General features: G+C 44.0%; 1 protein-coding gene across 1 annotated transcript in view; it reads left to right on the forward strand.

Annotated features, from left to right (window-relative positions):
• LOC126235215 (dynein axonemal heavy chain 8-like) overlaps window positions 1-27,669 on the forward strand; it is a 570,318-nt gene that overhangs the window by 284,949 nt on the left and 257,700 nt on the right. Inside the window, exons 24-25 of the mRNA XM_049943945.1 lie at window positions 5,810-7,057; window positions 14,369-14,707. Of these exons, the coding sequence (XP_049799902.1) occupies window positions 5,810-7,057; window positions 14,369-14,707 (1,587 nt within the window). The remainder of the gene's footprint in view (window positions 1-5,809; window positions 7,058-14,368; window positions 14,708-27,669) is intronic.

Consider the following 27,669-nt stretch of genomic DNA (forward strand, 5'->3'; position numbering starts at 1 on the left):
TTTGGATCTGGCCGTGATTCGTGCACGGATAGCCAAAGTGGTTAAGGCGACCGTTCGCTTAAAGCGGAAAATCTGGGTTCGAGTCCCACTCTGGCACAGATTTCCATTGTCGTAATTCTAATATACAGCTGATGGTGGTTTACATCCGTAGTTGCGAGTACATTTCCTGTATACCTGTTGACTCTGGTTATACACTGCTTGACAGCTACTAAGGAACAACAGACACTTGCTAAGGAACAACTGTCAATTCCTACAGAGCAACCGACAATAGCTGAAGAACATCCGACCAGTGAAATATAGAGGGCGGGACGTGTCAGCTGCGGCAACGCCTGTCGACTAATGCTCTGTATGCATTCAACAGTACATGACGGAGCCGGCCGAAGTGGCCGAGCGGTTCTAGGCGCTACAGTTTGGAACCGCGCGACCGCTACGGTCGCAGGTTCGTGTAAGGAAAATATTGGTTAGGGTCAGCAACGGTGGTCCAGAATGATGTTCTCCGACGAATCCCGCTTCACTGAGGCAAGTGATTCTGGCCACCAGTTAATGTGGACAGAGAGGGGAACACGTTACACACCACAGAAAGTTCATAAACGTCATCGGCATAACTTAGGCGTTAGGTGCAGGCAAGCACTATGCACAATGGCTGTACAACACTTTGCGCGAAGTACCGTTACAGCACAGCGGTATAGCAGGGAGATAATTCTGTATCATGCTCGTTTGTTTAGAGGTGCGGTAGGTCCCCATTTTTTATTTATGGACGACACTGCCCGCCCACATATGACCAGCGGAAAGTGAAGACACGGAACGTATGGAATGGCATGTATACTCCCCGAACGTAAACCCTATAGAGCAGGCCTGGAATGCTCTGAGCAGACGTGTTTCTCAACAAACACCCTCTCTCTGAAGCGTGCAAGAACTGAAAACAGCCTTGAGAGAGGAGTGTGACAATATTTCCCAAGGACTCCTCAACAGTGTGGTAGCCAGAATGAATAACAAGTGAGAAATGTGCTTTATTGCCAGAGGAGGACCTATTTCTTACTAAGAGTCCGTTATCAACCTTTATGTTGGGCGTCTGACCTGTATCAAAAATGTACCCTTTTTATGTCTGTTTTCCTGCTTTCCCTTGCGGTGAAATCTCTACCATTTTTGTTATAAACTCCACCTCTGTTACGTAAGTACTGTGTTTCATGTTGTCCATCATTCCCTGTTTATTCCTGTCCAACCATGTCTCTGTTCCTTAGCAGTTGTCAAGCAGTGTAAACCAATAAGTTCAAATGGTTCAAATGGCTCTGAGCACTATGGGACTTAACTGCTGAGGTCATCAGTTCCCCAGAACTTAGAACTACTTAAACCTAACTAACCTAAGGACATCACACACATCCATGCCCGAGGCAGGATTCGAACTTGCGACCGTAGCGGTCGCGCGGTTCCAAACTGTAGCGCCTAGAACCGCTCAGCCAACACCAATATGCCTCTGGAGGCTGCGTTATGGTGTCAGCGGTAAGTGATACAGGACAACTCTAGATATCAACTCAGCTTCAAGTAACCTGTCCGCTACGCTTTGTGGTGACGAACCGACTGTAACATCTGCCCGGATTTCAGCTGTTGTCACTCGTCTATTTGTCAGAGCCAATCAAACAAGCCTGGGACCTTCTCCTGATGTAGTCCTTCCGAAAGAAAGCCACAATTCATTCACACTGTTCTCCTGAGTCCATGTCATCACTTCTCGTTCTGCACTCGCTGCGGTACGTCCAACTCTCTGTCCGGTCTCCCATGTCCCTCATGCCAATAATAATTACATCTCTAAGCCAACGAATGGTGGTAACCTGCACGTACACGTCCTCTGGGGGCATGCTGTGTTGCGATCTCCACCTCAAAAATTTCCAGTAACGTTAGAGAAAGCCAGTAGCCATCAGATACTCACATCATTCTTCATATGCACTGTAGTAAAAGTACTCATAATAAGTTCGCTTAATACTGATATTTTAATCAGCGTACAGTATCCCGGAAGCATGTTTAGCTAAGACCTATGGAGTGTGACAGGAGGGCTATGGGGAGTCTGTTCCTCCTTACAGTGCAGTCGATGATGGTTTAAATTTTTTTAAAGAGGGGAGACAATAAACTGCAAAGGTAGGTGGAGCAGGCGCTCCAGGTACTGCTCTCACGGAAGAAAACATTAAAACCGCTGCTGTGAGAGAGGATCGACGAATAATCTTACAAACACTTTCTGAAGTATTGAAAATTTCGTTGGATGCCATCCACAATTTGAGGACAGAAAATTTACACGTGAGATCCGTTTGTGCTCGGTAGATTTCACGACTGCTGAGTCCCGAACAAAAGGCCATTCGCCCACACCTCTGCATGCAGAGGAAGACGAAGAGACCCGTGTGAAATTTTCGCACTTTCATAGTTTTAAATAAAGACAGTATTTGGAATAAGTGTAGTCGTTGGGATAATGATGGCTGCGGGAATGAAGAGAGAACTTCTTTAAAATGAACCGAACGGCGTGCAACAATAATAATGAATTTGTAATGCATTCCTGTATATTCATTTTCATGTGTCCAAAAATGTGTTCTGCATTCGGGATCTTTGTCCCGGCTTGTACGCTCAGGGATTGTCGGTCGGACTACATAACCTATAACTAAACTCGACAAACATTTTCGGTTATGATAAGCAGGTTAGGCCGTAGTAGCAGTACCTGGTCAATGCTGCACCGATAGCGTGAAAACTTTTCAAATCCATATCAGGCACAAAAGACCACATATCCGTGAAAGAGGCTGGATGCTGCACCTCTGTAATGCGCGAACGCATATTCCAAATATTGTTAGCGAATATCTTGCAAAAGTAAATATGATCTATTTCCAAAACCCAAGAAAGCAGTACGAGGGAAATGTTTCTACGGCACTGACAAGACTTCCGTTGCAGTTATCCGTGTAATCAGACAGGTCAACAAACACGGCGTTTTAAGCGAATACAAGACTTGCTGAAAGTCTGGGTCACGGTTTCTGAAAGAATGGAGATTACGTAGGAGGCCTCTAAAGTCATTTTGTAAAATCAAAAATAAAACTGAACCATAACTTTATGGTGTGATGAATTTTTTAAATTACTCTCGTTTGTAACGTTTTTTATGCTGTAGGTATTTGTGTTTCTGCTGTTTATGTCATAACTGCTTCTGAGTGTTGGATTTCACATTAGATAAAAAAATCGTACAACAAATGTGTTATAATAAACGTAATGTAAATTAATAAATAATGCGCAGATGACTGTCACTTTTGGTTCCAACGACAAGCGGCATTCTTCTGTAGCGCAGGAACACAAAATCTATCTAACTGAATGAAATGTGCCTTACGTTAGTTCTAGTTGTCAATAATTCTCAATATAAACTGAACATTTTGTAGGGGAAGAAGGTCCATCGAACAGCTAGAATTTTTCTTGAATTTCATTCGCAGACAGCTTTCGGAAACATTCGCTTTATCGATTTTTCGTAATGAAGGAGAAAGTTATCTAAAAAATACAAGTATAGTTGTTTTTTCCGCAGTATATTCTTGATATTGTAAATAAGCATAAGAATGTCATACTACCCCAAACCTAAAGAGGGTTTCACCAGCAGCACGTCACAATAAATTAGATTCTGAACTCATCCCATTTAAAATATTCAAACTGTTAAAAATGTTTCCATAATACATTAAAAAGATATAGAAAGACAACTGGAAAAAAGACAATCCACATTACAGGTGGTACCTGAATATGTCGTACAACTTCAAATTCAAAGCCAACTCATTTCATTGTGTATCTTGCTAATGGCAGATACAATTCACATGTCTGATTATGTCTATGAGGATTGGCACGACGTTGTAGTACGATGTACACAACCTTTTGCTGTAATGAAGTGCCACAAGCTATAGTACATACACTGAGCTGAGAAAAGTCATGAGATACCTCATAATATCGTGTCAGATCACCTTTTCCCGGCCTAGTGCAACAACTCGACGTGGCATGGAGCCAACGAATCATTGGAAGCCTCCTGCACAAATATTGAGCCCTGCTGCCTCTATAGCCGTCCATAATTGCGAAAGTGTCGCCGGTTCAGGATTTCGTTCGGGAACTGACCTCTCGATTATGTCCCATAAATGTTCGACGAGATTCATGTCGAGCGATCTGGGCGGCCAAATCATTCTCTCGAATTGTTGAATGTTCTGACATGGTGCACTGTCATACATAAAAATTCCATCGTTGCTTGGGAACATGAAGTTCGTGATTGGCTGCAAATTGTCTCCAAGCAGCCGAACATAACCATTTCTGGTCAATGATCGGTTCAGTTGGACCAGACGAACCAGTCCATTCCATTAAACACAGCCCACGTATTCGTGGGGTCCGCGCCACACTCGAACCCTAACATCAGATCTTACCAACTGAAATCGGGACTCATCTGATCCGGCCACTGTTTTTCAACCGTCTAGAGTTCAACCAATATCGTCATGAGACCAGAAGAGGCTCTGCAGGCGATGTCGTGCTTTTAGCAAAGGCACTCGCATCCGTCTTCTGCTACCATAGCCCATTAACGCCAAATTTCACCGCTCCGTCCTATTGGATTCGTTCGTGATACGTCCCACATCGATATCTGCTTTTCTTTCATGCATTGTTGCTTCTCTGTTAGCACTGATAACTCTATGCAAACGCCGCTGCTCTAGGTCGTTAAGCGAAGGCTGTCGGCCACTGAGCTACCCGTAGTGAGAGGTAATGCCTGATACTACGTATTCTCAGAACATTCTTGACACTATGGATTTTGGAATATTGAACTCCCTAACGGTTTACGATCATTTCGCGTTCAGAGTCTGTCAATTCCCGTCTTGCGTCCATAATCGTTTCACATGAAGCACCTGATTTCAAATCACAGCTCCTCCAATGTACTACCCTTCCAGTACCTTTCTTAAGCGATGCCACCGCTATCTGCATATGCACATATCTCTGTCCCACGATTTTTGTCACCTTAATGTATTCAGGCAAACCTGGCGTCATCTGGAACGCGTCTTCTTTTTTCTTTTTTTTTTTACGGTTTTCTCTCTGAGTCGGTTTCAATATACAGCGGGTACGCTTTTTAATAATTTGAACATTTTGTTGTGACGAAATGAAAATTTAAAGTCTTATCATGATTTTCAGTTAGTGAAACTTATTTTAGGGCTTGGCATAATGTGATATTAATACGCTTATTAACAATATAAGGAAGGTGTTGTTTGAAAAAGAAAAAATATGTGTATTTTCTGAGTCTCTTTATTGACATAATTTTTTCTTTCATTGCACAAAAATTTCCCAGAGGCCTGTGAATAAAGTCCAAAGAAAAATCGTAGCTCTTTGGTGGGTGTTCTTCCCATACAAAATGGATTATACAGCTGCAGACTCAGTTCAAGCATACACCAAGATATTCCAAATAGTAGATCTACAATTACCGTATCTGTTTCGATTTATATATAGAGAGAACGATCGTTTTCGTCGTATTTATGGCCGTATCGAAACGATTTTCTCGATGTAACATCAAACCTAGTGTTTAATGGTGTGCTTCCGGGTGCTCAGTCGAGTTGTTTCCATTTTGCGGGGCAACACCAATAGCACTTTACAGACAGCTCAACTCGTATAATCTGATGAAGACAAGTGGATCGGTCATTGAAATACTGTGCATGGAGTGGGAATGTCATCTCGGCTGAAAGTCCGGAAGCACCTCAAAAAAACTATCCTAGTGTAATAATTTAATGCTGCAGCTCTGCCGTTTCGATTTTATTGATAGAATTTTTTTTTTTTTTTTTTTTTACAGGTTGGGCTGCTAGGCATCCAAATGTATTGGACCAGAGAGGCAGAGAATGCCATTAAGCTTTCCAGAGTGGACAGAAACATCATGCGTGCTACGAACCAAGCTTTCCTAGACCTACTGAACTTGATCATCGAGCAGACCATAAAGGATCTCACCAAGTACCAACGCGTTATGTACGAGACGCTGGTGACCATTCATCTACATCAGCGCGACATCTTCGACGCCCTCGTCAAAATGAGGGTACGGGTCATCACCGACTTCGAATGGCTGAAGCAGGCGCGGTTCTACTTTTACGAGGACACGGACGAGTGCATAGTGAAAATAACGGACGTGGACTTCATTTACCAGAACGAGTTCCTCGGTTGCACTGAGAGGCTGGTGATCACGCCGCTCACGGACAGGTGTTACATCACGCTGGCGCAGGCCATCGGTATGTCTCTGGGCGGAGCTCCGGCAGGGCCCGCAGGGACGGGCAAGACGGAGACCACCAAGGACATGGGCAGGGCGCTCGGCAAGTACGTCGTCGTCTTCAACTGCTCCGATCAGATGGACTTCCGCGGGCTGGGCCGCATCTTCAAGGGGCTGGCGCAGTCCGGGTCGTGGGGCTGCTTCGACGAGTTCAACAGGATCGAACTGCCCGTGCTTTCTGTGGCGGCGCAGCAGATCGCCATCGTCCTCGCGGCTAAGAAACAGCGAAAGACGGCGTTCATCTTCAGCGACGGCGACAACGTGCCGCTCAACCCGGAGTTCGGGCTCTTTCTGACTATGAACCCCGGATACGCTGGGCGGCAGGAACTGCCCGAGAATCTGAAGATCAACTTCCGCACCGTGGCGATGATGGTCCCTGACAGGCAGATCATCATCAGGGTGAAGCTCGCCAGTTGCGGTTTCAAGGAGAACATCGTGCTGTCTAGGAAATTCTACACGCTTTACAAGCTCTGCGAGGAACAGCTGTCGAAGCAAGTCCACTACGATTTTGGCTTGCGGAATATCTTGTCGGTCCTGAGGACGCTGGGCGCACAGAAACGTGCACATCCGGACGACTCGGAGAACACGTGTGTGATGCGCGTTCTCAGAGATATGAATCTGTCCAAACTGGTCGATGAAGATGAGCCCCTGTTTATCTCGTTAATTGAAGATTTGTTCCCAGGCATCAAGCTGAGTACATCCACATACAAAGACCTTCAGCGGGCAATTGCCCTAGCCTGTGAAGAAATGCAGTTGGTCAACCATCCCGAATGGAATCTGAAGGTAACTACTTTTTTAATCTATTAAAGTATATACATATACCGGGTGTCTCTCCTAAAAGTTGTCACGCGCATTTTCTCAGATGTTTCGCCGGATATTTGCGATTTCGATTTTGCGTCATGTAACTGGTATCAGCCCAAACAAATACTGCTCATCACATGTTTCATGCGATGCCAAGCGTCGACGCAATGCGGAAGTTTTTTTCCCATTTCATCTAAAATGATTTTTAAATCGGAATTCTACGTGCCCATTCCATAGACTGCACCCAGATTAGTCTAGTGCGATATTTCGTTTCACTGATATATACACTACTGCTCATTAAAATTGCCACACCAAGAAGAAATGCAGATGATAAACGGGTATTCATTGGACAAATATATTATACTAAAACTGACATGTGATTACATTTCCACGCAATTTGGGTGCATAGATCCTGAGAAATCAGTACCCAGAACAACCACCTCTGGCCGTAATAACGGCCTTGATACGCCTGGGCATTGAGTCAAACAGGGCTTGGATGGCGTGTACAGGTACAGCTGCCCATGCAGCTTCAACACGATATCATAGTTCATCAAGAGTAGTGACTGACGTATTGTGACGAGCCAGTTGGTCGGCCACCATTGACCAGACGTTTTCAGTTGGTGAGGGATCTGGAGAATATGCTGGCCAGGGCAGCAGTCGAACATTTTCTGCATCCAGAAAGGCCCTTACAGGACCTGCAACATGAGGTCGTGCATTATCCTGCTGAAATGTAGGGTTTCGCAGGGATCGAATGAAGCGTAGAGCCACGGGTCGTAACACATCTGAAATGTAACGTCCACTGTTCAAAGTGCCGTTAATGCGAACAAGAGGTGACCGAGACGTGTAACCAGTGGCACCCCATACCATCACGCCGGGTGATACGCCAGTATGGCGATGACGAATACACACTTCCAATGTGCGTTCACCGCGATATCGCCAAACACGGATGCGACCATCAGGATGCTGTAAACAGAACCTGGATTCATCCGAAAAAATGACGTTTTGCCATTCGTGCACCCAGGTTCGTCGTTGAGTACACCATCGCAGGCGCTCCTGTCTGTGATGCAGCGTCAGGGGTAACCGCAGCCATGGTCTCCGAGCTGATAGTCCATGCTGCTGCAAACGTTGTCGAACTGTTAGTGCAGATGGTTGTTGTCTTGAAAACGTCCTAATCTGTTGACTCATGGATCGAGACGTGGCTGCACGATCCGTTACAGCTATGCGGATAAGATGCCTGTCATCTCGACTGCTAGTGCTACGAGGCCGTTGGGATCCAGCACGACGTTCCGTATTATCCTCCTGAACCCACCGATTCCATATTCTGCTAACAGTCATTGGATCTCGATCAACGCGAGCAACAACGTCGCGATACGATAAACCGCAATCGCGATAGGCTACAATCCAACCTTTATCAAAGTCGGAAACGTGATGGTACGCATTTCTCCTCCTTACACGAGGCATCACAACAACGTTTCACCAAGCAACGTCTGTCAACTGCTGTTTGTGTATGAGAAAGCGGTTGGAAACTTTCCTCATGTCAACACGTGGTAGGTGTCGCCACCGGCGTAAACCTTGTGTGAATGCTCTGGAAAGCTAATAATTTGCATATCACAGCATCTTTTTCCTGTCGGTTAAATATCGCGTCTGTAGCACGTCATCTTCGTGGTGTAGCAATTTTAATGGCCTGTAGTGTAGGAAATCGAAGTACTTATTTATCACATTCACGCAATTAGCTTCCAACAGTACGCTCCGCTCCTCCCCGGCCCCCCTCCCTCCTTCACTTCCCCATGCCATTATCAAGTCTCTAGCTGGTGTTACTTGGTATTAGCTGATGTCTCCTGGCGGTGTATAACTTATTGTCCGTTGTGCTTACTTGGAACTGGCGTGGTAGACTACCACAGACACTATGATTCTTATTGATACCTGTCACCACATACTCTTATTTGGAACCTGCAGATGGTAGACAAAAATATGGAAGCAACAAAAACACAAGACATTACCATAGCTAATACGGTATAGGAAAAACGTTCGTATCCAAAATAGCTTCCAGACGTCTTGGAATGAACAAATTTTGGTTGTGCATGGAAATCTTATACCTTTCTTACTACAAAATAGTATGTGAGTTCAGCTAACGATGATGGAGGTGGATAGCGATCACACACAATTCTCTCCAAAGAGACCACAAAGGGTCAGTAATTTTGAGATCTGGTGACTGGTGGACAGAGGAGATGCGACAGTTCATCCTCGTGCTTACAAAACCAGTTCTGGACGATGAAAGCTCAGTGAATAGGGGCGCTCTTGTCTTGGAACACAGCATCCCCATTGGAGAGCCAACGCTATATCACGGGATGGATCTGATCAGCCATAATTACATAATGCTTGGGAGTACTTCTAAACGGGCTAAAAGACAGACTGGGTGGCTGTGGGATAAGGATAGCATGTAGAACAAAGCGGGAATTATATCAAAATGTTAGAAGTAGTCACAATCAAGCTACAGTAGCCTATTACAGACATTATTGTAAGGTGCTTTAAAACGTTATCAGGAAGGCAAATGGTATGTGGCAAGGAAATAGAATAGCTAATTCACAGGATAAAATTAACACCATATGGTCCGTTGTGAAGGAAGTGTCAGGTCACCAGCGCAAGGTCGACGATATAAAGCCAGTTCGTAGTAAAAATATTTCTGTTACAGGTAAATCAGATCTGTATGTACAGTATTTAACAATCATTTTCTGAGCATTGCTGGTGAATGAAATAAAAATTTTGTTTCTACAGGGAATCATATAACGCTCTTGGCAAATGCCTTTCCGATATTGATGTCCGAAATACTCCTCTGTGACCCAGACAAAGGGGAGATCGAGTCAATAATTAAATCACTGAAGATTAAGGACTCTCATGGATATGATGGAGTGCCCAGCAGAATATTAAAGTACTGTGCTGCACATGTCTGCCCTGTAGAAAACTCAAAGAGATTCTGATCATACATAAAGGATACCAGTGGCAAGACGCAATCAATACCTTCACTGCGTTATAACAACGGTGAAGTCACTGATGACAGTGACACTAAAGCAAAGTTATTCAACACGGTTTTCCGAAACTCCTTACAAAAGAAGACGAAGTAAATATTCCTGAATTCCAATCAAGAACAACTGCCAATACGAGAAACATAGAAGTAGATATCCTCGATGTACCAAAGCAGCTTAAATCACTTAATAAAGGCAAGGTCTCCGGTCCAGACTGTATACCAGTCAGATTCCTTTCAGAATATGCTAATACAATAGCTCCACATTTAGCAATTATATACAACCGTTCGCTCACAGAAGGATCCGTACCTAAAGACTAGAAAATTGCTCAGGTCACACCAATACCCAAAAAGGGAAGTACGAGTAATCCGTTGAATTACAAGCCCATATCACTAACATCGATTTGCAGTAGGGTTTTGGAACATATACTGTATTCGAACATTATGAAGTACCTCGAAGAAAACGATTTATTGACACATGGTCATCACGAATTCAGAAAACATCGCCAGCAGCGGTGGCCGAGCGGTTCTAGGCACTTCAGTCAAGAACCGCGCGACTGCTACGGTCTCAGGTTCGAATCCTCCCTCGGGCATGGATGTGTGTGATGCCCTTAGGTTGGTTAGGTTTAAGTAGTTCTAAGTTCTAGGGGACAGATGACCTCAGGTGTTTATTCCCATAGTGCTCAGAGCCATTTGAACCATTTCAGAAAATATCGTTCTTGTGAAACACAAATAGCTCTTTATACTGCTCATAAAGTAATGAGAGCTATGGACAGGGCTTGTCAAATTGATTCCATATTTTTAGATTTCCAGAAGGCTTTCGACACCGTTCCTCACAAGCGTCTTCTAACCAAACTGCGTGCCTATTGAATATCACCTCAGTTGTGCGACTGGATTCGTGATATCCTGTGGTAACGCTATTAGATTGTTTGCAGATGATGCTGTCATTTACCGTCTTGTAAAGTCATCAGATGATCAAAACGAATTCCAAAATGATTTAGATAAGATATCTGTATGGTGCGAGAAGTGACAATTGACCCCGAATAAAGAAAAACGTGAAGTTATTCACGTGAGTAATAAAAGATAATCGCTAAATTTTGATTACACATATCTGAAGGCTGTAAATTCAACTAAATACTTAGGGATTAAATTACAAATAACCTAAATTGGAACGATCACATAGATAATATTGTGGGTAGAGCAAACCAAAGGCTGCGATTCATTGGCAGAACACTTAGAAGGTGCAACAGGTCTACTAAAGAGACTGCTTACACTACGCTTGTCCTCCCTATTCTGGAAGTATTGCTGTGCGGTGTGGGATCCGCATCAGATGGGACTGACGGATAACATCGAAAAAGTTCAACGAAGGGCGGCTCGTTTTGTATTATGACGAAATAGCGGAGATAGTGGCACAGACAGGATACGTGAATTGGAGTGGCAATCATTAAAACAAAGGCGTTTTTCGTTGCGACGGGATCTTCTCATGAAACTTCAATCACCAGTTTCTCCATCGAGTGCTAAAACATTCTGTTGGCACCCACCTACATAGAGAGAAATGATCATCACAATAAAATAAGAGAAATCAGGGCTCGCACAGAAAAATTTAAGTGATCGTTTTTCCCGCGCGCCGTTCGAGAGTGGAACGGTAGAGACAGCTTGAAGGTGGTTCATTGAACCCTCTGCCAGGCACTTTATTGTGGATAGCAGAGTAATCACGTAGATGTAGATGTACTTAGCCACGTTTGTAATTTTTCCTTTAAGAATGGTCAGCTTCCTGAACGATTAAAGTACTGAATAGTAAAGCCGCGTTATAAAAAGGGAGAAAGGGATAATGTAGACAATTTTTGACCTATTTCTATGCCATCAGTGTTTGATGAAGTTACTGAAAAGGCTGTGTATGTAAGGATAATTGATCATTTTATGTCACATAATTTACTACTTTAGAAGCCGTTTAACGACTGAAAATGCTATATTCTCTTTTCTTTGTGAGGTACTGGATGAGTTAAACAAAAGGCTTCGAACGTTAGACATATTTTTTGATTTATTGATCACAAAACATTGCTCCAGAAGTTGGGCCATAACGGAATACGGGGAGTAGCTCACAACTGGTACAATTCTTACTTTAACAACAGACAGCAAAAGGTTATTATTCACAGTGTTGAGAATGGCTGTTATATGGGGTCTGAGTAGGGTACAGTCGAATCGGGGGTACCCCAGGGAGCAGTGTTGGGGCCACTCCTTGGAGATTTGCTCTTGAGTTTGGTCCTACGGAACTTGACGTGTAAATAAAAAATAAATAAAAGTAACACGACCTTGCAGATTGAACAGGGGGCCCATGGAATAGCATCCATATGGCTGCCAAAATTATCACCGAATCCCCGCAATTTTCACCCTTGGAATGGAAACTCTACCAGAAGGTGCAAACAGCATGCAGTAAGATTCATCCAACCAAATTCATTTTTTTAATGCTCCGTAGTCCAGGTTTATGACTGCGGCACCACATGTTCCTGTTAGGGACGTTTGCATCACTGATGTGTGGTTTTGGCGCACTAGCTCGCCCTGCAATTCCCAACTTATGAAGCTCTCTTCGTGTTGTGAATCTTCAGGTTTTGGGGGCGCAAAGACTGTTCCATTAAGTTTCGGGTGTGCAGCCGCAAGAAATCTCCTTCTTCTTCTAATATTTCGGCCGTATAACGTTCAGCCGCTCGCTTCGTCCCTTTGGGACATGAAGTGCATAGGAAGCCGACGCACACCGATCTGTATTTACGTGCAAATAGCTGCCACCATCCTGCCCAGACAATGAGTGTTCTCCGAACTTTGACCCACAGAGCGCATGTTATTTCTGACTAAAGCAGTCAGCAAGATGAACTTTCCCACTTACAAAGAGTGTTTGAAGACAATAGGTACTCTCCACAACAAATACAGAGGGCAATGAAAATGAAACCGAAAGAGGCCACAAAGAAAGCAGAAGAAGATGAAGAAATCTTTAAATCTATGGCCTTCCTGCCATATGTGGGTAGCCAATCATCAAAAATAGGACGAATTCTCGGCAGACACAAAGTAAAAGTGATTTTTCATCCTCCAGCTGCACTCGTGGGCTCCGTCAAAGATGATTTGCTGCTCCGAAAATCTGGAGTTTACAAAATTCCATGTGAATGTGGCCTTTCTTACATCGGACAAACAACTCGTACTGTCCAAGAAAGATGTACAGAACACCGGAGGTACACACGGCTTTTACAGCCTAACAAGTCGGCAGTGGCAGAGCACTGTATTGATAATGGTCACAGTATGTTGTATGACAACGTCGAAATTTTGGCAACTACATCATCCTTTTTGGACTCGATAGTGAAGGAGGCAATTGAATTTCGCTTGACGACGAATTTAATAAATAGAGATAGTGGTTTCAATCTTGATAAAGCATGGAATCCGGCACTTGCTGTAATAAACTCACAAAGACGTCGTCAGAGTGCAGCTCACAATCATACATCGATATGCCAACACAGGTCGACTGCGGAGTCATAGATACAACTCGCACATTATGCACGTCTCTGCCGCCGACCAACGTCTCTGGCGCATTTGCATCTGTGGCCGCATGCGCAGTCGCGCGGTACACGAGTATAGAGGGACGAAGCGAGCACTGGAGCGGCAGTCTTGCGGCTCACTCTGAAGATGGCTGAACGTTATACGGTCGAAATATTAGAAGAAGGAGATTTCTTGCGACTGCATACCCGAAACTTAATGGAACAACTCTCTTCGTGTTGTTTTGATATTGATAGTGTTCGTGAGATCGATACTCAGATCTGCAATGACTTTTGCAGCTTTCGCCCTCTTATTTTTCGTCACAAACCCCTTCAATCAGAGTCTGTCACGATGATGTTTTTCCGCTTTCCTTGTGTAGTATGAATCTTCGATGTGGTGCCTCTTAAAATACCAAACATTTCGCCTAGTTTGGTTACGGAAGCATTCACCATACAAGCGCCAACCATTTGCCAGCGTTCGAAGTCACTTACTTCTTACATAATGCACTCACAACTACACAGAACTCTGTTCCAGCCATGACTGACACTTGCAACGTATTGAGGATATTACGAGGGTGCAGTACGTGGTCAGATACAACAGCGCAACCTGCAGGCTTGGCTAAGATCTGCATTTATGTTCAACCATGCGCTTCTGGCGTTGTTTCCATACTTTGTTCAATCCCTGTATTACTTTGAATAAAATAACATTGAAACAGAGTGAGGTGTCGAGAACTGGAGCTCGCTTCGTTGCAGGTGGTGCAATTCTACGAGACGTCGCTGGTGCGGCACGGCCTGATGGCGCTGGGGCCCACCGGTGCGGGCAAGACGACGTGCATCCACTGCCTGATGCGTTCGCTCACTGAGTTGGGCATGCCCCATCGCGAGATGCGCATGAACCCCAAGGCCATCACGGCGCCACAGATGTTCGGCCGTCTCGACGTCGCCACCAACGACTGGACTGACGGCATCTTCTCCACCCTCTGGCGCAAGACGCTCAAGGCCAAGAAGACGGACTACATCTGGCTGGTTCTCGACGGGCCTGTCGACGCCGTCTGGATCGAGAACCTAAACTCTGTGCTCGACGATAACAAGGTATTTTTCCGTAACTCTGAGGATCACAAGTATACGAGAATACTAACTTTTAATTGTGGCGCAGGGAGGAAAAGAGACCGCCTTATAATTGAGTGATTAGCGTGTCTGACTGTCATGTGGAAGACCTAGGTTCAATTTCCAATACTATCAGCGATTTTTTCGTTGTGGGAGTATTGAAACGGGCTGCTTTCAGCGTCTAAGATCAGCTGAGTAGATTACTGAATGAGAAGTAGCGGTACCTAAGTCTGGAAAGTCGGCAACATTCATGAGAGCGGTGTGCTGACCCCATGCTACTCCATACTGGGTCCAAATGACGCTATCGTGTAAAGTGCAATGTCTTATCTGTTCTCGCTGTAATTAGTTCGAAATCAGGCATACAATGAGTCTTGACACAACATTCCTACTTAATCGTGACAAGCAGCGCTCATTTCCTGTAGGTTATTGCTGAAGGTATTAATAATCACGACAGTATGTTATTTTTTCTCTTGAGCTTTTTCTACAAATTCGTTTTGGATAACATCTTTTCCCTGTGTCTCTATCGTCTTTTTTTTCCGTCAGTCTTCTGAGACTGGTGTTACGCAGTGCGCCAGGAATACCTCTTCTGCGCCAACTTCTTCATCTCACAGTGGCAAAAAGGAAAGCTCCTTTGCTCTGATCACAGATGAGCCAATGGGGACCGACGAACTGTCGTCTCATTCTCAACCAGCGTCGTCATTCGGATGTGCTATGGAGGAGCGCGGATTAGACACTGCTCTCCCAGCTCTGCAGACCTGGATCCCCTTCTACACGGTCAAGTAGCTCCTCAGTTTGCACCACGAGGCTGAGTGGACTCCTTCCACTCCCCCAAGCGAGGAAAAATCCCTGGCGGTACCGGGAACCGAAACCGGTTACCTCACATCACAATCAGCAATGCTAATCTCTTTTTTTCTTTCTGTTTCTCTGTTTCTCTCATTTTTGTCATTATTTCTGTGTTAATGTCACGTGACACCTCTTAAATTTCATCGATGAGAACTTCACTCGTTGTTTTATTACGGAGAGTGACCTATGCCCAGACCGAAATAGCTGGGCTGCCGTGCCAGCTACCACTGAGCTAATCAGCTACCATTAATCGTACGTTATTATTTTCTTACTTACCTACCTCTGCTCTGTCTTCTTGAGCACAAGTGTAAAACTTTTAAGTAGACGTCCATTTTAGATATGCCAGTGTATTCAGATACTTAGTTTTATTTGTGTCTGTGGTAAGATTCTTGTTCCAACATCAGTTGAACATTTCTGAAAACTTCAAACGTGTGTTAGCATGAAGGCGGTTTGTCGTCGAAGGTTCTATGGGGATGGATTACACTAATAGTACTAAAATGAAGAAAAGTCCGAAATATTTAAATTATGAATTTTATTTACAAAATTATACACAAAAATGTCGTTCTAAGCACCTCGTAAACAAGTCCCTTTTTCCTGTGTAAATATTATTTAAAATTAATTCAGTCTGTCAGTTTCGACGACTTCATTGTCGAAATTTTGCCTCAGACTTCTGGCAACGACTTTGTAATTGCTGTTATTTGCATAATGATTGCTTTTTGCGCAGTATTCCAAGAGGTGTCACACGTTTTCAACGTAGATAAATGCGGAGACAAGTGTATACTCAGCATTTCTGTAGTGTCACATAAAAACCACATTACAGTAATTGTGTAGATTGCTTAGTGCCACTATAATGTTGAAATAAAAAATTGTTTCCACATTCATATACGAGGGTAATCCCAAAACTAAGGTCTCCTATTTTTTTTATAATTACAGAACTCTGTTTGTGTGGCAGTTGGTCACACATTTATGAAGAGTGCTCCACGCGCTGTGTGTAAACATGCACACGCCGCCCTGAGGGGCCCAGTCTCGGCTTGGCAGCCGTTGAGAATGGAGCTCCCGTTGGTTGTTACCGTCAAGTCCGAACTGTGCGTAGTTATTCGGTTTTGAACGAAAAGGGCACTGCGCCGATTGAAATCCATCGCCAATTGACGGAAGTGTATGGTGAGTCGTGCATGGATGTCAAAAATGTTCGTAAGTGGTGTAGAGAGAGTTCGCTGCTGGTCGGACCGAAATTCACGACGAACAAAGGAGCGGGAGACCGTCAATTTCTGAGGAGACAGTGTTGAAGGTTGAGCAAATCATGCGTGAAGATCGGCGGATTCCCCTGGATGATCTCTGCACGTTGGTTCCTGAGGTTTCACGAATCACCGCTCACAGAATTTTAACGGAAACATTGAACTACCGGAAGGTGTGCGCAAGATGGGTGCCACGCACGCTGACTGAGAATCACATGCGACAACGAGTTGATGCTTCCCGCGCATTTCTTCACCGCCTTGCAGCCGAACAGGACCACTTTCTGGACTCAATTGTCACGGGTGACGAAACCTGGGCATACCATTTTACACCTGAGACCAAACAACAATCATGCCAGTGGTGGCATCCTTCTTCGCCAAAACCGCGGAAATTCAAACAAATACAGTCTGCCGGTAAAGTCATGACAACCATTTTCTGGGATCGGAAAGGGTTATTGTTGGTCGACTTTATGCCCACTGGGACCAAAATTAACGCTGACATATGCTGTGAGACTCTGAAAAAACTCAAACGGGTAAATCAGAACCGGAGAAGAGGAATGTTGAGCAAGGGCACACATATTCTCCATGACAACGCTCGCCCACACATCGCTCGGCAAACCGTTGCTCTCCTGCAACAGTTTCAGTGGAACATAATCACCCACCCACCCTCTATAGTCCTGACTTGGCGCCCAGTGACTATCGACTGTTCCCGAGGGTAAAAGAACAATTGGCCAGAAAGCGATTTCAGATCCGACGACGAGGTGAAAGAAGAGGTTCATAACTTTCTAAACAGCATGGCGGCGAGCTGGTATGACATGGGCATACAAAAACTGCCACAGCGTCTACAAAAATGCATCGACAGAAATGGTGATTATGTCGAAAAATAGCTAAATGTTCAAGCTGTAAACTGATGTAAACCATTGTAGAAATAAACAGGTCTATGTACTTATAAAAAAATAGGAGACCTTACTTTTGGAAATGCCCTCGTATACTCCACAAAACGGAACGTCATGTATCGCTGTTTCCACCACACACCGCAGCTGCTGCACCTGACTGTCCGTTTTGCGTGCATATCAGCCGGGTTCGAGACCGATGTATCTGTACCGTTTTAAACGTGACAAGTAAGTACACGGCTTAACGTGATGGCTACGATTCACTTCCGCGTCTCTTAGCAGACGGTCGCGTCTACATCGCGTCTGCGCTCGTTAGCAGTGCACTTACAGCCGCGCGGGGTAGCCGTATGGTCTGAAGCGTCTTGTCACGGTTCGCGCGGCTCCCCCGTCAGGTTCGAGTCCTCCCTCGGCATTGGTGTGTGAGTTGTCCTTAGAGTAAGTTAATGTAAGTTAGATTAAGTAGTGCTTAAGCCTAGGGACCGATGACTTCAGCAGTTTGGTCTCATAGTCCTCACCACAAATTTTCCAATACACTATAAACAACTTCGGTCCCGTGAAGATAAATTTATGTATCTGTTGTCAAATGGTTCAAATGGCTCTGAGCACTATGGGGCTTAACATCTGTGGTCATCAGTCCCCTAGAACTTAGAACTACCTAAACCTAACTAACCTAAGGACATCACACACATCCATGCCCGAGGCAGGATTCGAACCTGCAACCGTAGCGGTCACGCGGTTCCAGACTGAAGCGCCTAGAACAGCACGGCCACACCGGCCGGCGTATCTGTTGTCGATCCGGTCTTAGCGTTCCAGTATTTTAGCGTTACATTGTATTGTTGCTACGGTGTATGGCGGTGTCGCTAATAGCAAACCACGTGTCACTTCCACCCAAAATGGTAGATAACACAAGACCAACAAGCGATCTAGTGGCTGATGCGCTATCAATGGTACATCAGGAAAAAGATAACGTCTAAACGACATAAGAAGACAGAATCTCCAGTCAGAAGCGTTCAAAGATTCATGAAGATGACTGAAGCAGTCACAAAACTATGAAAACGATAGAGGGCCCTGAAGCAACTTCATAACAAGCACCGAGCACAGCGACGGCTACAAACATCAATGAAAATTCATATCTCCAGAAAAAGGTAGGACGAACTGCTGAAAATTTGTATGAGCAGTATGATGTTGGCCCTTGCATTGTATTCACGTGCAAAGAGAGAGAAGCATTTGGAGATTACATGGGCTGACAAATAGGCTGGGTCTGCAGATCACTAAAAGCGTTACGTATATCAGATCATCTGGCTGTAACCGCGTTAAACTCCGATTAATGGCAGCAGCAGCTACTGATTATATGGCTCAAAACACTGTTTTTCCTCATAACAGACTGGAGGTATATATACCAATTTTCCATTCCAGACAACAGACAATAATAATAAAAAATTTCATTACTAAACTTCCGGAAAAATATATAATGGCTGTCATTCAACGTCAGTATCCAATAGTCCAAGTTAAACGATATATTAAGAAAGTCAAGTAAAATGGACAAGTTAAGGAAACGCCGTGGCCAGTGTCTTGTATCCTTTAAAGCGCAGAGGCGGGTCCTCCTGAGCAGGAAGTCCAATTGAACCCCCCCTCCCGCCAACACAAAAAATGGCTCTGAGCACTATGGGACTTAACATCTGAGGTCATCAGTCCCCTAGAACTTAGAACTAATTAAACCTAACTAACCTAAGGACATCACACACATCCATGCCCGAGGCAGGATTCGAACCTGCAACCATAGCGGTCGCGCGGTTCCAAACTGTAGCACCTAGAGCCGCTCGGCCACCCCGGCCGGCCCGCCAGCACAATTATACCACCAGAGGCGTTTGGAATTGACGGAAAATTGAAAATGGCTGTAACATTTGAAAGAACAAAGTTCTTACATAGTAAAACAGTAAAGATCGATCCTAATTACATAATTAATCACAAAGATGCAGCCTAATTACACAACCATACGCATAGTGCTACACGAGGATGCCATAAAATCACAATACAACGCAAAAACAGACGATACCATGCAATTGGTGTTATCCTGCTGGGAAAAAATTTCGCAATAGTACCACTCGACACTAGCGATAGACACATTCAAATTTTACCCTACACCTACAAGCTTGCGGGAAAAAGCCTGGGGTGTAAGGTACTATCTTTATTCTTTTTGGCAGAAAATATATTCAACTGGTGAGATGCTGGTGTTGGACGGAGAAGAGTTTAAAAAGTGTATTACCTGTATACATACAGTATTATCGCTGTTTGACGTCAGAGTTCGCTACAGATTCCTGCTCAAAAACCATCCTGCAGTCCAGGTAATCGAAGCCAATACACACTACCACAACTCATGGGGAAAAAATGCGTCACAGTTCTAATTACACTTCGAAACTGTCGTGAAAAAACCAGCACTCATAATGAACTGGTCATAAAGCAGCACATGTACTGGGGAAAATCGTCGTCCTCAAAGACTGCATAGGGGGTGGTAAATGAACGTGCATTCTTCTCGAACAATCACAAACTGCTGAAAACCAAGGCCTTCTCACTTCCCTTCACACCTCCGCCTCCCCCACTCCTCCTTCCCCCCATCCACCTACGGGGTGGGAGACATGCTTCTTCAAATTGCCAGATGCTCCGCAGAGGTTCTCGGGCCCCCGCTGTCCGCCCTTTGCTGTTTTTCTGCCGACCTGCGTACAACTGCAGGCCCCACCAGATCCTCCGTGGTCATTCGCGATATGTGGCATACCTTTGAGGTGGCGGCCCTTATCACAAAAGGGAAATTTACAGGCATAACCTCGCCCATCTGGAGGACGATCCAGATGGCCAGCTTTCTACCATCAGGCTGCCGCCTTAAGGCGCGCTCCTACGCCAATACAGTAGCATGCATAATCAACTAAACAATAGGAGCTACAGGCATATTATTACTACTACCACTCCAGGCTGCTGCAGGTACATTACACACGAACAGGAAAGAAATAAACATAATGTCAGTTAACAGATCGTTAACGGAGATCGTAACGAAACAATAATACAGTATGCTGGTTAATTCGGTAGCGCAGCCGAAAATAAAATTGGGTGATTTTAATGCTCTTCACCGACCGAAAAAACAGCATCGGTGGAATGATAGCAGTGATTGTCGACGCCGATAACTTCATCGTTTTAAATTACGGTTTCCCGACGAGAATAAATGTATCACACCAGCGATTGTGCACTGTAGATGTACGTTTAGTGTCACATAGTCTAACGTTACACGTCGCACTGGGGGCGGTAGCAGAACCCCTTGGATCTGATGATCTACCCACCGTTTTCACATGTAACACAGGAGTGATATATAGTGTGATATGGCCAGCTTACATTTGAAAGATTCGCTAAGCAGACAGGGAAGACACATGAACAGACTACTCGAACTTCATTGCTTGTATTGGGGAAACTGGAACGGTATCTTTCCCAAAAAAAAATTAATACTTTGTTCCGAAAAGTAAAATCTTACCAGAGTAGTGGACGAGAAATGCAATAATGCATTGTTGGACCTGATTAACGCTCCAAAACTCTACGAAAGACACGCTTTTGGAAGAAAATTGCAATAACATTAGTAGACTGAAGGTGAACGTAAAGCGACTATTTACAAATAACAACAAATATTCATGGCTCAACTTCTGAAACAACTTTAACAAAGGCATATCCCACGCAACCATCTGGGAACGACTTGAGCGTATACGTAGAGCCTGGAACAACAATAGGACATAGCGCTTCCGAACAAATTAGAGGATGATTTCCTGAAACGCTAGGCTCCAGACTCTGTTGAACAACTCATTGATGACTAAGACGAGGAAAAAGACCATTATTTGAACGAATGCTTTACTGTTACAGAATTCGACAGAGCTCTGTTACGAGGGTGAAGTAGCGTCCCAGGGCTGACAACATGCATTAGCGCATGCTATCTTCATTAATGCAGAAAGACTGAAGCCTATCCCAGAATAGAAGGCGTCACGAATAGTCCTGGTAGGAAATCATGGTAACCCACCTAATGAAGTACACACATATTGGCCTATAACGCTCCTGAACTGTGTTCAGAAAGTACTGGAAAAGCAGTTGAAACATAGACTAGAGTGGCAGTACGAGCACCACAACACGTTCCCGAAACTTCGTCTGGTTTTCGGAGAGGAAATGACACGAACGAAACAATAACAAAATATCCAGATATGTCACAGAGGGATAAACTTACCCACTTACGTTCCCATCGGTCACTAGTAGTAAGAAGTGGTAATGGCTATAAGGGGCTTTTAACGACAAGCATTGAGCTACCAAAGGGATCCGTTATACCTTCCCTAATTTTCAATGTATTTACGTTAGACCTACGCTGTATTTTGTCAAACAATGGAACAGTTTTACGGTATGACGACGACCTGTGTATTTATTCAGCGCGTGCCACCCTTAATGGTAGCCTGCATTATTGGGTGAACCTGGGTCTAGACTACACACTTATACGGAGAAGAATAGTTTCGATATATCACCTAGAAAGTCTTTTGATATATTCTTCACCAGACACAAGGCTTCTCCAAAAAGGCACTGAAGTTTGGGCCGCACGAACTAACAGTCAAGACAGTAGTCACATATCTGACACTCCATATCGACCACAAACTTCGGTGGGAGACTAATACACAGAAGCTGTCGTAATCTGCAAAAAGTCCTCTAATATACTGCGCGTTATCATGGGTGTGAGTTGATCCAATGCAGACATTGGATTAATACTATATCATGCCTTAGAACGTCTGTACGAGAATTGTGCTTGTCTTTATTTTGGATCAGTACAAAGCACTCAGGGTATGCCTGGGAGCAATGTAGTCTACACCAGCCAATGCTGTTTCAGTCAAAGCAAATGAGTCTCATCTGTACCGACGACACGAATACCTAAGTGTGAAATGTCTGCTAAAACGGTGGCATTTCGTAGACGACCAAATATTACGAGACGTCCACGCCTCAACGAGATAGTGCTACATGTACAGGTACTGGCTCAACAGAAGTCTCCCTCCTCTTACTGCCTCATACAAGGTCAATAGCCCATTTCTCGAAAGAACCCTGTCTGCACACAGATTAAGCTGGTGTGAACTAGATTACCGTACCAGTATATTGGAGCCACAGTTGCATTTAACATAGGCTTCGGTTGTGGCTATTCAAATAATTGCGTTTTTACGGAGTATCTCTCCGAACATAATAATGCAAGACGCTTCATCTACACCAACACTTCGAAGAAGAAGTTGGGTGTGTTTGAGGTTACTGGAATACCGGCTCTCACATTGGCATGTATTGCAAGCTACTTAAGGAACTAACCAAATAAACAACCGGGCTTTTGGCTGTGCAACGAGCCCTTCAGTATGCTACGAGCCCTTCAGTGTCTAGAACTTGGCCGGCCAGAGTGGCCGGGCTGTTCTAGGCGCTACAGTCTGGAACCGCACGACCGCTACGGTCGCAGGTTCGAATCCTGCCTCGGGCATGGATGTGTGTGATGTCCTTAGGTTACTTAGGTTTAAGTAGTTCTAAGTTCTCGGGGACTGATGACCTCAGCAGTTAAGTCCCACAGTGCTCAGAGCCATTTGAACCATTTTTTTCTAGAACTTGGGCTAGAAGTTTCCAGATCAGTCCTAGATGTATTAAGACATCTGCGCACTGGACGATACAACCATGTGATGGGTAAAAGCACTCTGTGCCATCCATGGGTAAGGAACAGTAGACAGTCTAGCCAAAGCAATCGTCTATGACGGAGAGAAACGACACGTGGAATTGCCGTCTACGGATGTTTTAAAAATTATGAAATCAATAATCAGTGTGAAGTGAAACTCAGAATGTCAAGAGACCTCCCAATACAAGGGCAGAGGTTGTGCCAAAGTGAACCCGATGCCGATTATCTACTTCTGACACGAGGAACATCGATGTTCCAGAAGCATCATGAGCCCCACATTGAACCATGGCTGTTACAGGAAGCATCGACATCACATTGGTCCGGTCGTATCCCCTTTGTGCGGTTAGGCGATGTCAGCCACATCATACAATGAAAGCTTTCACGTCTGGTACCGACAGCGACATCACTAAAAGCTTCTGGGCTAGTAGGCCGTGGTCGATGTATAAAATTTTCTCCTAACATTTCCTCTCCGACGTCTTCAGAGGTAAAGTGGTGAACTACACCAGAACTCGAGGGAGCACCGAACATACGGGCATTTAGAGGCACAACAGTCCATCGCGTGACTTCAGCTACGAGATTATTAGTGCCAACATTTTCGATTGAAAGTAATCGATCGAACAATCTTACACTGCATTGTTGACATTCAAATTCTACTTAATTTAACCTTTTTTTTATCCTGCCCACTCGACTAATATATAGTGCCTAGGAATCTGTTTTCTCGGATCGCTAGACAACAATTCAAGCAAATCGTATTAATGGAGTTTATTACAGTAAGTTAAATTGACAATACTTAACTTTGCATTTCACAAAAGTGTGTCGCAAGCAAATGGCGACATGCAAATAATCAATGTCTTTCGGTATATACAATTTCATTGCAAGCAACACAATACAGTTCTTAAGTCACTGCTGTAGCGTTTGTATGACGGCTCGTCGTCCACTCCGGTCGCGGCCAGGCGGCTAGGCTTCGTCTAGGGGCCGCTCTTGTCTTGGTGTCGACCTAGTCAGCGGACTATTGGCTAGTCAGCGGACTATTGGCTGACGTCGTCTCACAGCCCTCTTTGCTCTTCCGTTCTTGATCGTCGCGCCGGCGCCCATCGTTACGCCGGAACATTTCTCTTTTCTGTTAAAATTATTATGGTGTTTATAAATCTCAATAGTCTCTCTATACATACGGGCATGATAATGCGAAGTTCTCGACATGACTCTCGTCTCAGCGAATTTTATTTCATGGTCACCTTCCTGGTAAAGATGTTCCACTACGACCGAAACTCCATATGTCCCAGGCGGCAATTCCTCTTGTGTTCAACCACACGGGTGTTAACAGTTCTTTTTGTGGTACTACAGAAACCAGTTCACAACTACAAGGAATTTTATATACTCCCGGTGTAGCCAAACGATGCCGTACATCTTCACCCGATCTTAAACATTCTTTAATCTTCCCGGTGGGTATGAAGGTAGTTTCTACGCCGTATTTGCTCAACACTTTCCCAATACAGTCTGTAATGGTATTGTTGAACGGAAGGAAAACTTTCCTTTTGGGCTGCCGTCGACCCTCATCGACCGTGGTTCTCTCAACAGTATCAGTCCAAAAATATAGTTTACTATGCAGAGGGAGAACAATGGCCAACTGAATTTCTTGGATGTCTCTCTTGTCAAACGAGGGGACGGGACGTTGGGCCATAGAGTAAACAGAAAATCCTCCCATACTGACCGTTACCTGCACAAAGATTCTAACCACCACCCCAGACAAAGAAAAGGTGCGATTAAAACCTTGCTGGACTGGGCGCACAAAATTTGTGAACCGACTCATTTAAAAGATGAGCTTGAATATCTACAGTCGCAATTCAAGAAGAATGGTTATTCGAACAAGGAGTTAGACCCATTACTAGGGAGAGAATCAGGATCGACGAGGAACGACGGCCGGCCAAAGGGAAAATTTTCCTTCCGTTCTTCAGTAAGATTAGAGATCGCATTGGGAAAGTGTTGAGCAATTACGGTGTGGATCTACCTTCAGAACTACCAGAAAGATAAAAGAATGTTTAAGATCGGCAAAAGATATACGACATCATTTAGGTACTCCGAGTGCATATAATATTCCTTGTAGTTGTAGACTGGTTTGTACTGGTAACACAAAAACAAGTGTTAACACCCATCTGGTTGAACACAAGAGGAATTGCCGCCTGTGACATAAGGAGAAATCGGCCGTAGCGGAACATCTTTACCAAGAGGGTGATCATGAAACATAGTTCACTGAGACGACTGTCATATCAAAAACATCGCATTATCATGCACGTATATATAGAGAGACTATTGAAATTTATAAACACTACAATAATATTAACAGAAAAGAGGAAGATGTTAAATTAGTTGAAATTTGGATGTCAACATTGCAACGTAAGAATGATGAGCGATTACTTTCAATCGAAAATGTTCACATTACCAGAGATAATCTCGTAGCCGACGTCACGTGATGGACTGTGGTTGCCTCTACAGTGCCCATATATTCGGTGCTCCTCGAGTTCTGGTTGCACTTCGGCACTTTACCTCTGAAGACGACGGAGAGGGAACGTTAGGAGAGAATATTATACATCGACAACGGCCTATTAGCCCGCAAGTTTGTGGTGATGTCAGTCACATCAGTCTTGACTGCACGAAAGGATACATAATCAGGTCATCATCGGTTGATGTTTGCTGACGTGTATCACGGTCGTGCTCTGCTTGAAAGACTTAAGAATATGTGGCCTTTCCTATGCATTTTTATTGAAAAAGCAGATCAACTTCTAATATGTGATTCTACAGTAATTTTATATTTCTATTGTTCCACAGTGTATTAAATCCTAGGTGCACATTGCTCTTCAGTGTGTTAATCTTATATGTTTGATGATGGTTGTATGAGTCCTATTCAGATGACAAAATACAAAATAAAAAAGCCGATAAGTATGCTCCTAGAGAGCAGTACTTATACTAACAGTACGTTTATTTCCATACGCGGCCAACAGATAGCAGCACTGTTCAACATTTCTCGAGATGCTTAACGAGAGTCTTGAGAATTTGGCTATTTTTCTCCGAGAGTCTCGAGCGAGACAGAATACTGTCCCTAGTTAAGCGATCTAATCTGTGTGTTAAACGGGTGAATTCACTACTTATAATAAAAAATGCCATATTTCTTTAGTAATATTCAGTATAATTTAGTTCTCACTCTGTCAATCCTAGTCAGTAACTACTCCGTTAGATAGATAACCATTCGCGTCTATGGCTGATGCAGCTATTTTACATCTAAACCAAAACGTAGGGTGGCTCATTACATTATATTTATTAGATATTGATCAGTTTACATCGTCTGCAGCTACCTTGTACATAATATTACAGGAATGTACCTAGGTTTAAGAGAGACAGTGCTAATAATCAGTAGTTCTTCATTTAGAGTGACTGGGTCGCAATGGCAAAAGTCAAACATCACGCAAGAAATGACTTTATTGCTCACATGACGCGTCTAGAAATTTATTACCGTCAGATATCTACAAAAAAGCAGATACATAAATTTTTTATATAACATAGTAGTTGACAGCTATAGCATTCCACTTTGAAATCACTTGGCACAAACTGTACTACACCTACCCAGGAACAATTGCTGCACATAGATATGGCGTTTCAAGTTGTACGTGAAACAGACATTCGCAGACTACAGACACAATTCTGCAGAGTCCGGACCAAGAAGCAATTTTTGCTATCTGGTGGGATTACAAAACGTGGCGCCAAGGCACATCAACTGATCTACATTTTTATATCTTGTGTCTGATGGCTGTGAACCAACTTACTTTAAAAGAATTTTTTTCTTTATGAAAGTGGCCATTACGACTCTACAGTGATAAAAGGTTACACAAAATATTCGGGAGTATTACGGGGCGCCACTAATGGTCAAAAGCTACAGTCACAACAATAGTGCGATATGACAAGCGTCATAAAGTTAAAATATAAAATAGCAATACAAACATACGCCACAAATCTAAATACAGGTAGTTAGACAGGGGATAACAATATTGTTAAAACTAGGACAGTCCGTCTGTCAGGCTCAACTTCGGTACCAGAAAGTACCCAGTATGCGCTACTGTGCTTACATAAAATAGAAGAACATTTATTTTGCACATGAACACAACCTGTTTTTTATGAAACAGGAAATATTTTAGTAGAAAAAAAATCCATCGTGAGGGATAACCTGTCATGTCCATATAAAACTAAGAAATTTTCGTGGACTCTCGTCACCAGTTTAGC

Source organism: Schistocerca nitens, chromosome 2 (assembly GCF_023898315.1).
Source record: "Schistocerca nitens isolate TAMUIC-IGC-003100 chromosome 2, iqSchNite1.1, whole genome shotgun sequence".
NCBI classification, from domain to species: domain Eukaryota; kingdom Metazoa; phylum Arthropoda; class Insecta; order Orthoptera; family Acrididae; genus Schistocerca; species Schistocerca nitens.